The following is an 11,899-nucleotide window of genomic DNA, read 5'->3' as shown; positions in this document are numbered from 1 at the left end:
TGGATCTGCTCCTCCTTTCTCCTCCTGACAAGACACAATACAGGTGAAACAGTGCACCTTAACTCTGCATTGCCATGCATTGATTCTGGTACAGAATGGAGGACAGGGTTGCTGTGACATTAGTGGGAAGTCCTCATTTTGGGGGAATGCCTTCCTGACCCAGCTGGAACTGGCTAAGGCAAGGGGAAAACTTCATCTTCGTAACCCAGAATTACCTGCATGTCCTGGGTAGTGGATCTCCAGGAATTTGGGGGCACATTTCTTTGTTTCCAGCTTTATCAGCTCCTTGGAGCTAGCAGGACTTTCCCCATGGCTTTCTGAGCAGTTGAAGCTCCATCCGTGAGCATACCATGAGGATACCCTGGCTGCACCAATAATCTGGAAGAGACATCTCCATCAGTGGCTGCTGTTTGCCTGGAGCTGAGCAGAGCAGCTCTCTACCAGATGGGAGAGCAGAAAAGGATTCTCTCTGTGAAGTAAGTGGTCCCTGGAGGAGTTATAATAGCAGGCTATCATATGGTAGAAGCTGGTGGGCAGAGGCTTGTCAGTGAAGAGTGATTCACTGGATAACTGTTTTGCAGAACTCACAGCACTAATCACAACTTCTCGGTTGCTAATGGCTTAGAAGAGTTAAATAAAGAGTGAAAATAGCTTCTTTCCTTCTGAGTCCTCTGTAAGTACCGCACTTGGAAGGAAGTCAGCAATCAGGCAAATTAGTAATCTATAGAGAAATCTTCCTTCAACCTCTCTAGCTGACTTTTAGCAGTAGAAGAAACTCAACACACTAGGAACTGAACATGGGACTATTGCACCTATCCTGGAGTAGGAGCATCACTTTCTCCCAAACCCTCTGGGGTTAAATTCAGAAGCCACAACAGGATTAGAATTCATCCCTCAAGTAAATGTACCCACTTGGACTCCTTGTCTTCAGCTCTTTTCTTCTACCATTCTTCAAGGCTGGACAAAGATAAAGGTGTGAGCTGCCAGTGAGGCAGCTAAAGCAGAGTTAGGTGCTAAGTGTCCTGGGTCAGTTCAGCATGGGCAGCAGGAGGGAAGAGATCAGCTGTGAGAGAGCCCTGCAGCTGGGTTTTGTGGTGGTCTGATTGCTTGCTGAGGGTGGGATGTGCACACCCACTGTGCCTATCTGCTGTCCAAAATTTGCTCTAAACCAGTTTTGCTTAAATAGGCAAAAATGCCTCTGAGTATAATCCCTTTTAAATCTTGAAGTAAGAATTCATTTGGTCAGAATGCTTCTTTTCATACTACTTTAAAACTCAGCCTGAGAGATGTCATTCACTTAACTCAATACCTACAAATGCCCTTTTATTCCAATAAAAGATGAATAGATAAAGTGGTCTCATGCTGCAAAAGGATGTGTATTTTATTTCTCGTAAGTCTGCCCTTTTTCAAGCATATTCTTCAATCTGTTTATATAGCAAACTAGCAATTTCTTATTCTACCTACTGTATTAAGCTTGTAATAAAGTGTTTTTACATTCTCATCCAGGAAAGCAGACAGTCTAGCAGAGGGCAGGAGCATATTGCTCCTTGAAGAAGGCATATTAAGCTCCTTGAAGGGGATTCTAGAAAGTGAAGATCTTCATTAACTTATAGACACAAGCAAGTGGGAACTACACAGCTTCCTAATGCATCCAAGTGTAAGTCCTCACAAAGATGTGTTTAGGACTTACTGCTTGCTCAGCTCATTTCCCAACTGTTTCAGAGGCTCTTAAGCACCAAATGCTCTTAGTTTGTTATCCCCCCAGTTGTGATCCAGCATTGAAATACCTCAGGTGCCTCTGTTTCTCTAGCAAGACACCCACATGAGACATCCCTTGAGACAACTGTGTGGAGGCAACAGATGAAGAACTCTTAACAGTCCTTAAAAACAGCTCCTGACATTTATGGTCAGACACATACATACCATTTTGTATATATATATATATATAGCACATATAACAGATGACCCAAACACTGGAGAAACATTCCCAAGTGTTGCCTTTGCTTTACAAATTGAAGTGTACAAGTGAAAGAAAGTGTTACATGTGTACATCTGCCCTCCAAAATGGAATATTAATAATGGAAATTCCTCACTTGTGTAAACAAAATGGAGATGGATTCTGTCAGTCTGACTTGAGCTTGCCTTTGGGATCTTAGCTCTTGCACTTCATAGGTTTGGTTTTACCTTGTTCCTCACTGGCAGAGGAACATCTATCCTTATGCTGAGGTGAAGGCACTCATCTTGTTGCTGTATCTCTAGGGAAGGTAAGGACCGTGTGTGTCTCACTGCATCATCACCTTAGACAACATCCATGCCAGGCTGACCACGGGCTGCAAACCTTCCCGAAGGATTGGCTGAAGAATCCAGGTAGATTTTGGAGAATCAAACCATTTAAAGGAATCTTTTTGCTAACTGAACTCTCTTCAGCTGCTCTGACAGCTCATCTCACAGCTCCTTCTGTGGCACTCATTGTCATCAGTACATTCGCGTTTATCACATAGCACAGTGTGACTTTCTTTGATGAAATTATCACCACCAAGGGAGAAGGATTCCATCTAATTTTTCCTTCCCATTTCACATCCTTGTCATCAGTGGGGCTTTGCTGATGTGTGTCAATTCCTTCTATGAATGCACCCTTCTATCCAAATGATCTTCTAAACCTTTCCCTCCAGCATTCAGACTGGACTGCTGTTGCACAGGCAGCTTTTCCTGTTTCACTGTAAAGTCATGTACTGCACTAAAAGAGAATTTATTTGGCTTCAACATCCATACATGGGCTTTGTGAGCTGCACGGAAAAGCTGCAGCCTCTGTTCTTGCATAGATACATGAGCTGGGAATATGCCTGGTGTACACATCTGTTGGGTGTTTCAATGTGATGCCCGCCCAGGATTTTCTCAGTTATAGCCCTATTGCTCTGCTATGCTCCAGTTTAAAACCTCTCCCAGTGTGCATGAGCTCTCCGTATTCCGGTATGTTTGGGGAAATAGAAACAGAGCAATTAATTAATGTTAATGCAGTACATTTTGAGATGAAACACATTTATGCGTTTCCCTTCCTCCCCAAGTAAGCCTGTGCACTGCACTAAGCCTAATCCACCCCTGTGCTTTTCCGTGGTATTAAACTAGGCGAAGCCACAGGATGGATAAGGCTCCTCATGAAGACTCCTTAAATGATGCAAAGTCTGAGCTAGAACAAGCTGTGATTTAAACCATCCTTTGCACTGGTGAAAGACTATTCAAGACAAGAGGTGGATTGTCTTCTTTAGAAGGTCTTTAGATGGGTCTTTAGAAGATCTTTAGATTGTCTTCTTAGAAGAGCCTGAGAAAGAGCTTGTACCATTTTCTTTGCACCACAATCCACCCTCATCTCACAGCTCCAACAGCAGATTACCAATTCCAGCAAGGATACCATAGCATCACCCCTTGCTTTGGCGTTAGGGTTTGAGAAGTTTTTCTCAGGCTTAGGACAAGAAGCAGAGAGGGGAACTCTCTAGGAGCTAAAAAGGAGAGCACGCTGCGAGAGCAGACATTGTTTTCTATACGAGGCACAAAACTCACTTATTTTTAGCAATGAAACCGTTGGAAATAGTTATCCTTGGAGTCAGAACAGTTCAGGATTTATGATAGAGAGAAAGCCATTGTCCAGGGAGCTTTCCTTCCCAGATAACATCTTTCCACTAAATCAACCACAGATTTATTTCACATGGGCTGGGTTTGTATTTCTTTGGTTGGTTGTTTGAATTCTTCAGCACCTGCAGTTCCCCAGACTGCTCTGATCAGATTTACCACTCTTATGTACTAAAAGCAGCTACAAACAAGCCCCAGTATCATGTGGATCGGCACTGGATGAGCTCTCTCTCTAGCACAGGCTGAACTGAATGGTCCCTGACTGTATTTTATAGGTATTTTTCATCTCCTGCCTCCTTTGGCTGTTTTCTTACAATGTAATTCAGAGCAGTTCCAGGGCTGCCCTACATTAGAGCCTGGGGTTATCACCTGAACATGGCAGCTCTTTCCCTTTGGGGTGGCTGCATCCACTACTGAGCCACAACAGAAGAAGGCGAAGAAAATCCCTCTCTAAGGACTCTCTGCTCATTCTAACAGGGTCAAAGCTATTTTTCTTGTCTGAGTTGAGATGCTTGAACTGAGAAATCATCCGGGTAACTCTGGTCAGGAGGGGGAAGAAAATCAGTAAAGCCTTAGGTGTGGGACTGCAGATCAGGGATGTGAGGCTGGGCCTGCATGCACAGGGCTGTGAGCCAGTGCCTCTGCAGGTCTGCTAATGAGTGCCTTGGGACTCCAGGACAGCCCATGGAGAAGGGTTCCCAAATCCCTGGCCACAGGGATGCAAATAACCCTTCCTTAGGAAGGAATTTTAGGAGAATTTTAGGAGTTTTAGGAGAATTTTAGGCAGAAGCTCTTCCCTGTGAGGGTGCTGAGGTACTGGCACAGGATACCCAGAGAACCTGTGGCTGTCCCATTCCTGGCAGTGTTCAAGCCTCTCATTTTCCTCCTGGGAATAACCAGGAAGGACCTTCTCATCACTCTCACAGGCTGCAGACCAGTGTTAGCATCCTCTCCTCGCACAGTGTGAGGGATGCCAGCACAGGCGTCAGAGCAGCCCAGGCTCGGGCAAACCCAGAGTGCCAGTGCTGTGAAAAAATGGGAGGATGTGAGCTCTTAAATGGGAAGAATAGCAGGAACGAGCCAGGCTGCAGAGTACAAGTAATATGTATCTGCAGCAGGTCACAGTGTGCTTTGGAAGGCACAAAGCACCAAGTTTTCAAGTCTGCTGAAGGGGTATAGCGTGACTTGAACCCAGTGTAGGGTATCCAAGGAATATTTCCACTGGGAATCTCCCTGATGCTGCACCCTAAAGCCCTGGTGTCCCTGGTGTAAGGAAAGGGCCTTTATGGGTGTAAGGGATGAAGGCAGAGAGGGTGTCTGAACAAATGTCATCTTGTTTGGTTCCGTGCAGCCAAGGAGAAAGCCCTACCAGTACATGGCATTTCCATCATTTAATAAAGGAGACTCAGCCTAGGAAAGAGCACAAAGCATGCCTGGTGCTTTGTGTATTTCCTGAAATCCAAGGCATTCAATAAGGATTTGGGAGTGTTTCAAACGTATGGGAGGGTCACTGGGAAAAGGCAGTAAAGGGTGCTTGGCCAGTTTCCTGTGCTGTTTTCCCATTTACATTTTAAAATTGCTCCGAAATTTTGAGAAACAATGGAATTTTGGGGATGGGGAGGTGAGAAAATGAGGATAATCTGCGCCCCTGACACTGCCGGAGCGATGCTGGAGGGATGTGCAGGGAGAAGGGACGGTGCTGAGCCGGAGCTGGAGCGGTCCCAGCAGGCAGGGCTGTGCTCCGAGCTGGCACCGCTGAGCGGAGCTGTTGGAAGCATCGCTGCTGCAGCTCCGGAGAGCCAGGGCTGCACAAGCCCTGCCCGTCTGCATGAGCACTGAGGGTGCCAGCGCCGTGCTTGGGGTGCTTGGGGTTGCGGGAGAGCATCCCGGCTGCAGCGAGCGCAGACGCTCCCTTTGGATTCCTCTGTGCCTGATCTTTCTTGTGTGTTCCCGGAATAAAGCAGGATTTCTGAAGGGAAACCCTGTGTGCAGTGTGAGTATGACTGCCTGTGTGTTGAACACTTGTATTCCTGTATGAAGGTAAAATGCGTTTATTGCCATGAGGAATCTCATTTGGGCTTGTTGCAATAACAGCTCAGGGGACCCGAAACCTGCTTTATATCTAAACTAAAGTGGGTGATGTCTCCTCTGCGTGTCCACTTAATGCATCAGTCTCTTTGAGACAAATATTAGCATCTATCAGCATTAACTTTCATGTTAAGGTGAGTTAACACTAAGCATGTTAAGGACTGACCATGCAGCACACAGAAAATAGGACCTGTAAAAGGTGTCTGCACACCTCATTTCCCATCCGTCCCTTCCAAGAGATTGATCCTTCTTCAGGGTAATTCTCTTACCAATGTCATCAAATACATCTTGGTGCGTTCTGCTTTCTGGGTTGCCCATTTTTGTGTTGAAACCTGCCCCAGAGACACGAATGCTTGGGGCTTGTGAATGTTGCTCTGCTCTGGGTATGGTCCAGCCCACACACCGATGTGCTCTCCATGCACAAGCTCAGCGGGTTCCCCTGCTATGAAAATCAGAGGCAATAAACATGTATCAACTAGTTCTATTTAAAACACTCTCCTGAAATCAGTTCAGCCAAAGGCAGTAAATAACAGGGAGCCATTGGAAATCTTTTATTGCTCATCCAAACTAGCAATACTTCATTCTGCAATATGTTGAGTGGAGGAAGGGATGTACTTCTGTGCCTGTAAGTAATGATAAAGTCGATACTGTCATCAACAAAGCTGATGTATGTATGTCCCTTTTTCTATCATCCCTTCCTCCCTAACTTCCTTGTTTTTCAAGCACAGCATCCTTAAAAAAGCCCTGTACACCCCTGGATTTTACCTTCCTAACCCATCTTAGGAACTTCTGACATTTAGGGAGAGCTGGTCTATAGTGAGTCCACAGGGACCACCATTTAAAGACATGTAGTGACAGGACAAGGGGGAATGGGTTAAAACTTAAACAAGGGAAGTTTAGATTGGATATAAGGAAGAAGTTCTTTACTGTAAGGGTGGTGAGGCACTGGAATGAGTTGCTCAGGGAGGTTGTGAATGCTCCATCCCTGGCAGTGTTCAAGGCCAGGCTGGAGAGAGCCTTGGGTGCCATGGTTTAGTGTGAGGTGTCCCTGCCCATGGCAGGGGGGTTGGAACTGGATGATCTTAAGGTCCTTTCCAACCCTAAACATTCTATGATTCTATGACTTTAAATGCTTGATTCAGTGGGATCCTGTTCTAACAGGTATTTGGGGCTGTGTGTTGGGATCACAATGGGAAAAGGTTGATGCTGTCTCTTAGCATCTGCTCTTGCAGAGCTTTCTCTCTGCTGCTTTCGGTGCCCTTAAGAAAAATCCCACCTGATGAAATCAGATGGGAACAGGATTAATATGAAAAATTCCTAGTAGTTCCCAACTGCATCTGGAAAAAGCAAAGATGAAAAGCACTTGGGTCAATATAGCAGGGAGTGAAGCAACCTGTTGGCCTCGCATCTTGGGCACTGTGGGACCCTCAGCTCAAAGTCCAGGCAGTTTTAATAGATGAGGTCTTTGGGTGACATTTTCCTGCAAGATTTTAAGTAAATGCCTTTTGGTAACATTTGAGATCAGGCGTCTCCTGGTTTCCAGGATTCTTTTCCTTTTTAAGCCACAGACACACACATACAAAATACATTAAAACGAGCTCAGCTTAGCTGAAAGGTCGGCTAGTTCAGAAACAAACAGCAGGGATTTAGGTTGGAGGCTTTGGTGCACAAGAAGAAAGCGGTGAATCTCCAGCTCTCTTTTTGCTTGAAGGGGAATATGGATTAAAACCTTCCAAGAAGAAGTAAAAGCAAGAAGAGATCCTTTTGTCATTCATTTCATGATCCCACAGCAGGAAAGGGACTCCACACACTAGCAGAAGTGGGGTAAAGATGGGGTAAATGCTGGACTGTGGAGAGTTTTTACTGATACATGGTTTGGAGAGCGGGGGCATGAAGAGCACTGAAGACTTGTGGGCCAGTAACAAAAGCAAGGTGTAAGCAATAGCCAGGCAACCAATCATAGGCAAGGTCGTTGTGCCGGCTGGAAAGTCCCTAATTACAATAACAAGGTGTAAAAAGAGGCTCTAAATTGCTGAAGTTAACCACAAAAGGCGCGGCGCCGACGGTTAGCAATTAACCAATAATGAGCTCATTATAGACGCTATATAACCTGTAACCCAACGCTCAATAAACGAGACTAGTTGCATTAGAGGATGGACTGGTCTTCCGTCGTTTTTCCACACTGGACAGGTGCTACAGGGTGAGGCAGCACTGGGGTTGATGTTGTCCTTTAGCAGGATAAACCTCTACCTGCTCCCAAGCCAGAGTTTGCAAGGGGTGGACCAGTGGTAAGTGTCCAGCTCTGTAAATGTGATGTGATAACAGAAGGTGCTGCCTGGGTGGAAAGCTTTCCAAAAAGAGAGGAGAGGTTGACCCCTTTCCTCATGGAGGGAGACAAGACTTTGTTTTCCTTTCTTCTTCACAAGCAGTGACCCACACTTCTGCATGTGGCTGCATCCTTCTGTGAGGCTGCATCACAGGTGAACTCTTTGCTCAACTCTGTTCTATGAGAAACAGAACAGAGCAGAGCTATCTGCCTGTGACAGCGAGGATGCTCCACGTGTGGCAGAGACAGGCTTGCCAAGGAATTACTGGAATTCATTAGTTAGATCCTAGAAACATGCTGCTGAAGGCTTTAGAGATGGGAGCACACAGCCCACTTGCTGGGTGGTGGTACCCTTCCAGTGCACTTCTAGGAAGGGAGAGGTTTGTTCGGTACAAACTGCACCAGCCTGTTGAAATGTTGATTGCAAATCAACAGCCACTTTCTTTCCACGTACGTGGTATTTCAGTATGCAATTAGAATTACACTATATCTGTTGATATTCCTTCCAGTGCTTGGCATAGAAGGAAAGTGGAGGAGGCAGCACGTGGTGCTCTTGGGAAGAGCTGCTGGGACAGAGCAGAGATGCACAACACTCTCCTTGTTAGCAGCGTGTTTGTGCATTGCCTTCATTGTGCAGAAATAAGAGGCAACAGAATCCAAAACAGAGCATGTCTAGAGACAGCTATTGATATGAACATGCACATCCACACTGTCAAATTAGACCAGCAGGTGGGTATCTTGCTTGTGGGGATAGCAATTGCTTTCTACCAGGCCAAAATTAAGTTAAAGGACCACAAAGGGATGATAACTCTTCATTATAAACAAAGATTCCAAAGGAAATAACTTGATGTGGGAAAAGTGTTTTAGTCCAGCAGCATGGGCTTGTGCTTGGAACATGTAGCTACAAGCTCCCCCCAGTTTGGAGGTTAGGAATAGGGACACTGTGCTTTGCCGCCCAGCTGAGTATCTCCTTCAGGCATCAGTACAAGCCATCATTTATTTCACCTTCCACTTTCCTTCCTCTGGATGAATATTCTTGATCCATCCCTAGAACCCATCCAAGGACCAGCAGCAATGGGTGAGACCAGCTGGGTAAACTTCTCTCAGCTGATAGAAAATTCATAACAGAAGCTTTTAAATGAAAGGAACACTGGTGTTAATGGATTATTAGTCATTCTTTAAACCAGTGTGGGATGAGTACCGGAAAACATTAATCTCCAAACTTGTAGGAATAATATGACAAAATAAATCAGATTTTTGATAGTTTTTCATGGTGATCCTATGGGATGGATTTACGAGGAGGAAAGTTTGGGGGAATACTGGCTCTTGGTGGAAAGCTCACTATTTGCACACATGATTTGATTGACTGCAGGATTAGACATCTTGTATCAAATAGGCAGTCAGCAGGACCTCAGTGAACATAGAGCCTACTGTCTGCTGGGGCCAGGTACTCAACATCTGTTGATGAATAGGACAAATTACAGCTGTCTTTGGTTAAATCAGTGATCCCCCGAATGGGATTTTCCTAGATCTCCTCTGTGCCTTTGTAAAGATTCTATCAGGAAGATAACTGAGTGGACAAACAGCTCATTGGAACCACACAGGGTGCTGGCTCCATGCCCCAGGCCTGAAAGGGCAACCACAAAGTGCTCCTCCTTCAGGGGCAGATATTTGTAGGTGTTTTTTTCCCCTCCTTTAAATGCATTTCTCCTCAGGTGTGAGTGCCTATTTAGGAACTAGGGGGATATACGGATGTCCAAGTGTGATGGAGCATCCCTGGTGCCTCTCCTCTCCCCGATGGACGGGGTGTCTGTGCTTGGACCCCCCACCAGCCCCTTGGAACCCTCACCCATGCCCCTGAGCCTGCCTGTGCAAGGCATGGACACCCCGATCTCCAAAGTGGAGACCGAGCTGGGGCTGCAAAAGCCATGTCGGCGGCGAGGAGGGGGCCGAGCCGAAGGACCCCCGGGGCATGGGAGCTGCCAGTGCCCGCGGCGGCAGCGCGGTCAGCAGCGGTGCGGCGACTCCCGGTGCGGCTGTGTGATGCATGCGGGGGGGGGGGGATGCGATTGGGTGTGAGTATATGTGTGTGTTTAAAGGTGGCAGGGGGAGTGTTTGTGTGTGGATGTGTGCAGGGAGGTTCCTGCGCTTCCAGGGCACATCTGTGCGCCGGGAGCTGCAGGAGGATTGAGCCGGAGCCGCTCACATCCGAGGCTGGCTCCAGGCAGGGGAGGGAAGGGGAGGGGGCTGGTGGTGGTGGTGGTGCGGGGTGTGTGTCTCGCACACGCACACGCGCGGCAGCCCGGGACCGCAGGCACCTCCTCCCCGCCGCATTAAAACGAGCCAAGTTTCCACGCCGCGGGCAGCCGCACGTCGGAGCGCGGCGCCGGGTCGGGTCCGGTGCTGCAGCCCCGCTGGGACCGGCCCGGCCCCAGGATGCACCTGAACGCCACGGCTCCTCCGGCCGTGACCGGCGGCCCCCTCCACCTGCATCCCATCGGCTACGCCAATGCCTCCAACCGCTCCGACCTGCTCCCCAAAGTGCCCGACGAGGAGGACCTGGACGTTAACACCGACATCTACTCCAAAGTGATGGTGACCGTCATCTACCTGGCTCTTTTCCTGGTGGGCACGGTGGGTAACTCTATCACGGCGTACACGCTGGTGCGCAAGAAGTCGCTGCAGAACCTGCAGAGCACCGTGCACTACCACCTGGCCAGCCTCGCCTTCTCCGACCTCCTCATCTTCCTCCTCTGCATGCCCATCGAGCTCTACAACTTCATCTGGGTCCATCACCCCTGGGCTTTTGGGGGGGCCGTCTGCAAGGGCTACTACTTCCTCCGGGACGCCTGCACTTACGCCACGGCGCTCAACATCGCCAGCCTCAGCGTGGAGCGCTACATGGCCATCTGCCACCCTTTCAAAGCCAAGAGCATCATGTCCCGTAGCCGCACCAAGAAGTTCATCAGCTGCATCTGGATCGCCTCCTTTCTCCTCGCCATCCCCATGATCTTTACCATGGGGGAGATCTACGGCAAGGACCAGAATCCCGACTCCCTCATCTGCACCACCATCGTGGACGCCTCCACGCTGAAGACCGTCATCCAGGTGAGGAGCCGGGGTCCCCCTCGAGCAGCGGGGCCGGGCAGTCACGTCCTTCCCGGTCTCAGGTGGCCAAACTTTGTGGAGAAGGGCGGGCCAGGACGGGGAGGCCTGGAAGGGGGAACCGGGTCGGGAATGAGGGTGTCCCGGGCAGCCCCGATGGGATGGACCGGCGCGGGGTACGGGCAGGCGGGATCTGGGGGAAGAGGGAGGACGATTTCGGCTGCTCCTCCTCCCACACCCCTTCCGGCACCACAGCGCTGAGCTGAGATCCGGCGCCGGGGTCAATCCTGCCCTGAGGTTAATCCCGACCCGGGCCGGTGCAGCCCCGCCGGAGCAGCTGGGCCCCTCTCTGCCGTGCGGCCGCGGTCTCGGAGTGGGGATGCTCGGGTCTTCCCCAAACGTGGCAGTTCAGAGCCAGGAAAGCCCATAAATCTCCACTCTTTCTCTGCATCTCCTTTCCTTCAGCTGGAAAGTGGCCAGCAGGATCGAGGGCAATAATACCATCTCCCCCCTTACCCGAGTTTCTTGTGTTGAGCCTATTTCCTCTGTCTAGTGACTGATCCCCACTTCAGAAAGTTTTGGGAACAAGATGTAGCATAAACATCCCAAAAGGAACTGCATCCTCAAAGCCATAGGCTGGTATTTTTGCTGGTTTAACTCGCAGATCCCTCCTGAGTTCAGAAAAGCTTTTCTGGTCTCCACACACTGCTGCACCTAACACACCCATGCATGGAAAGGGTTTCAGCATCAACG

General features: G+C 48.6%; 1 protein-coding gene across 1 annotated transcript in view; it reads left to right on the top strand.

Moving 5' to 3' along the window:
• The first annotated feature begins 10,162 nt into the window (after window positions 1-10,162).
• NTSR1 (neurotensin receptor 1) overlaps window positions 10,163-11,899 on the top strand; it is a 55,280-nt gene continuing 53,543 nt past the window's right edge. Inside the window, exon 1 of the mRNA XM_061361535.1 lies at window positions 10,163-11,149. Within this exon, the coding sequence (XP_061217519.1) occupies window positions 10,478-11,149 (672 nt within the window). The 5' untranslated portion in view covers window positions 10,163-10,477. The remainder of the gene's footprint in view (window positions 11,150-11,899) is intronic.

Source organism: Neopsephotus bourkii, unplaced genomic scaffold (assembly GCF_033783945.1).
Source record: "Neopsephotus bourkii isolate Nb327-2 ecotype Australia unplaced genomic scaffold, CSIRO-AGI_Nbou_v1 NB_1060, whole genome shotgun sequence".
NCBI classification, from domain to species: domain Eukaryota; kingdom Metazoa; phylum Chordata; class Aves; order Psittaciformes; family Psittacidae; genus Neopsephotus; species Neopsephotus bourkii.
This window is presented reverse-complemented; position numbering and strand designations above follow the sequence as displayed.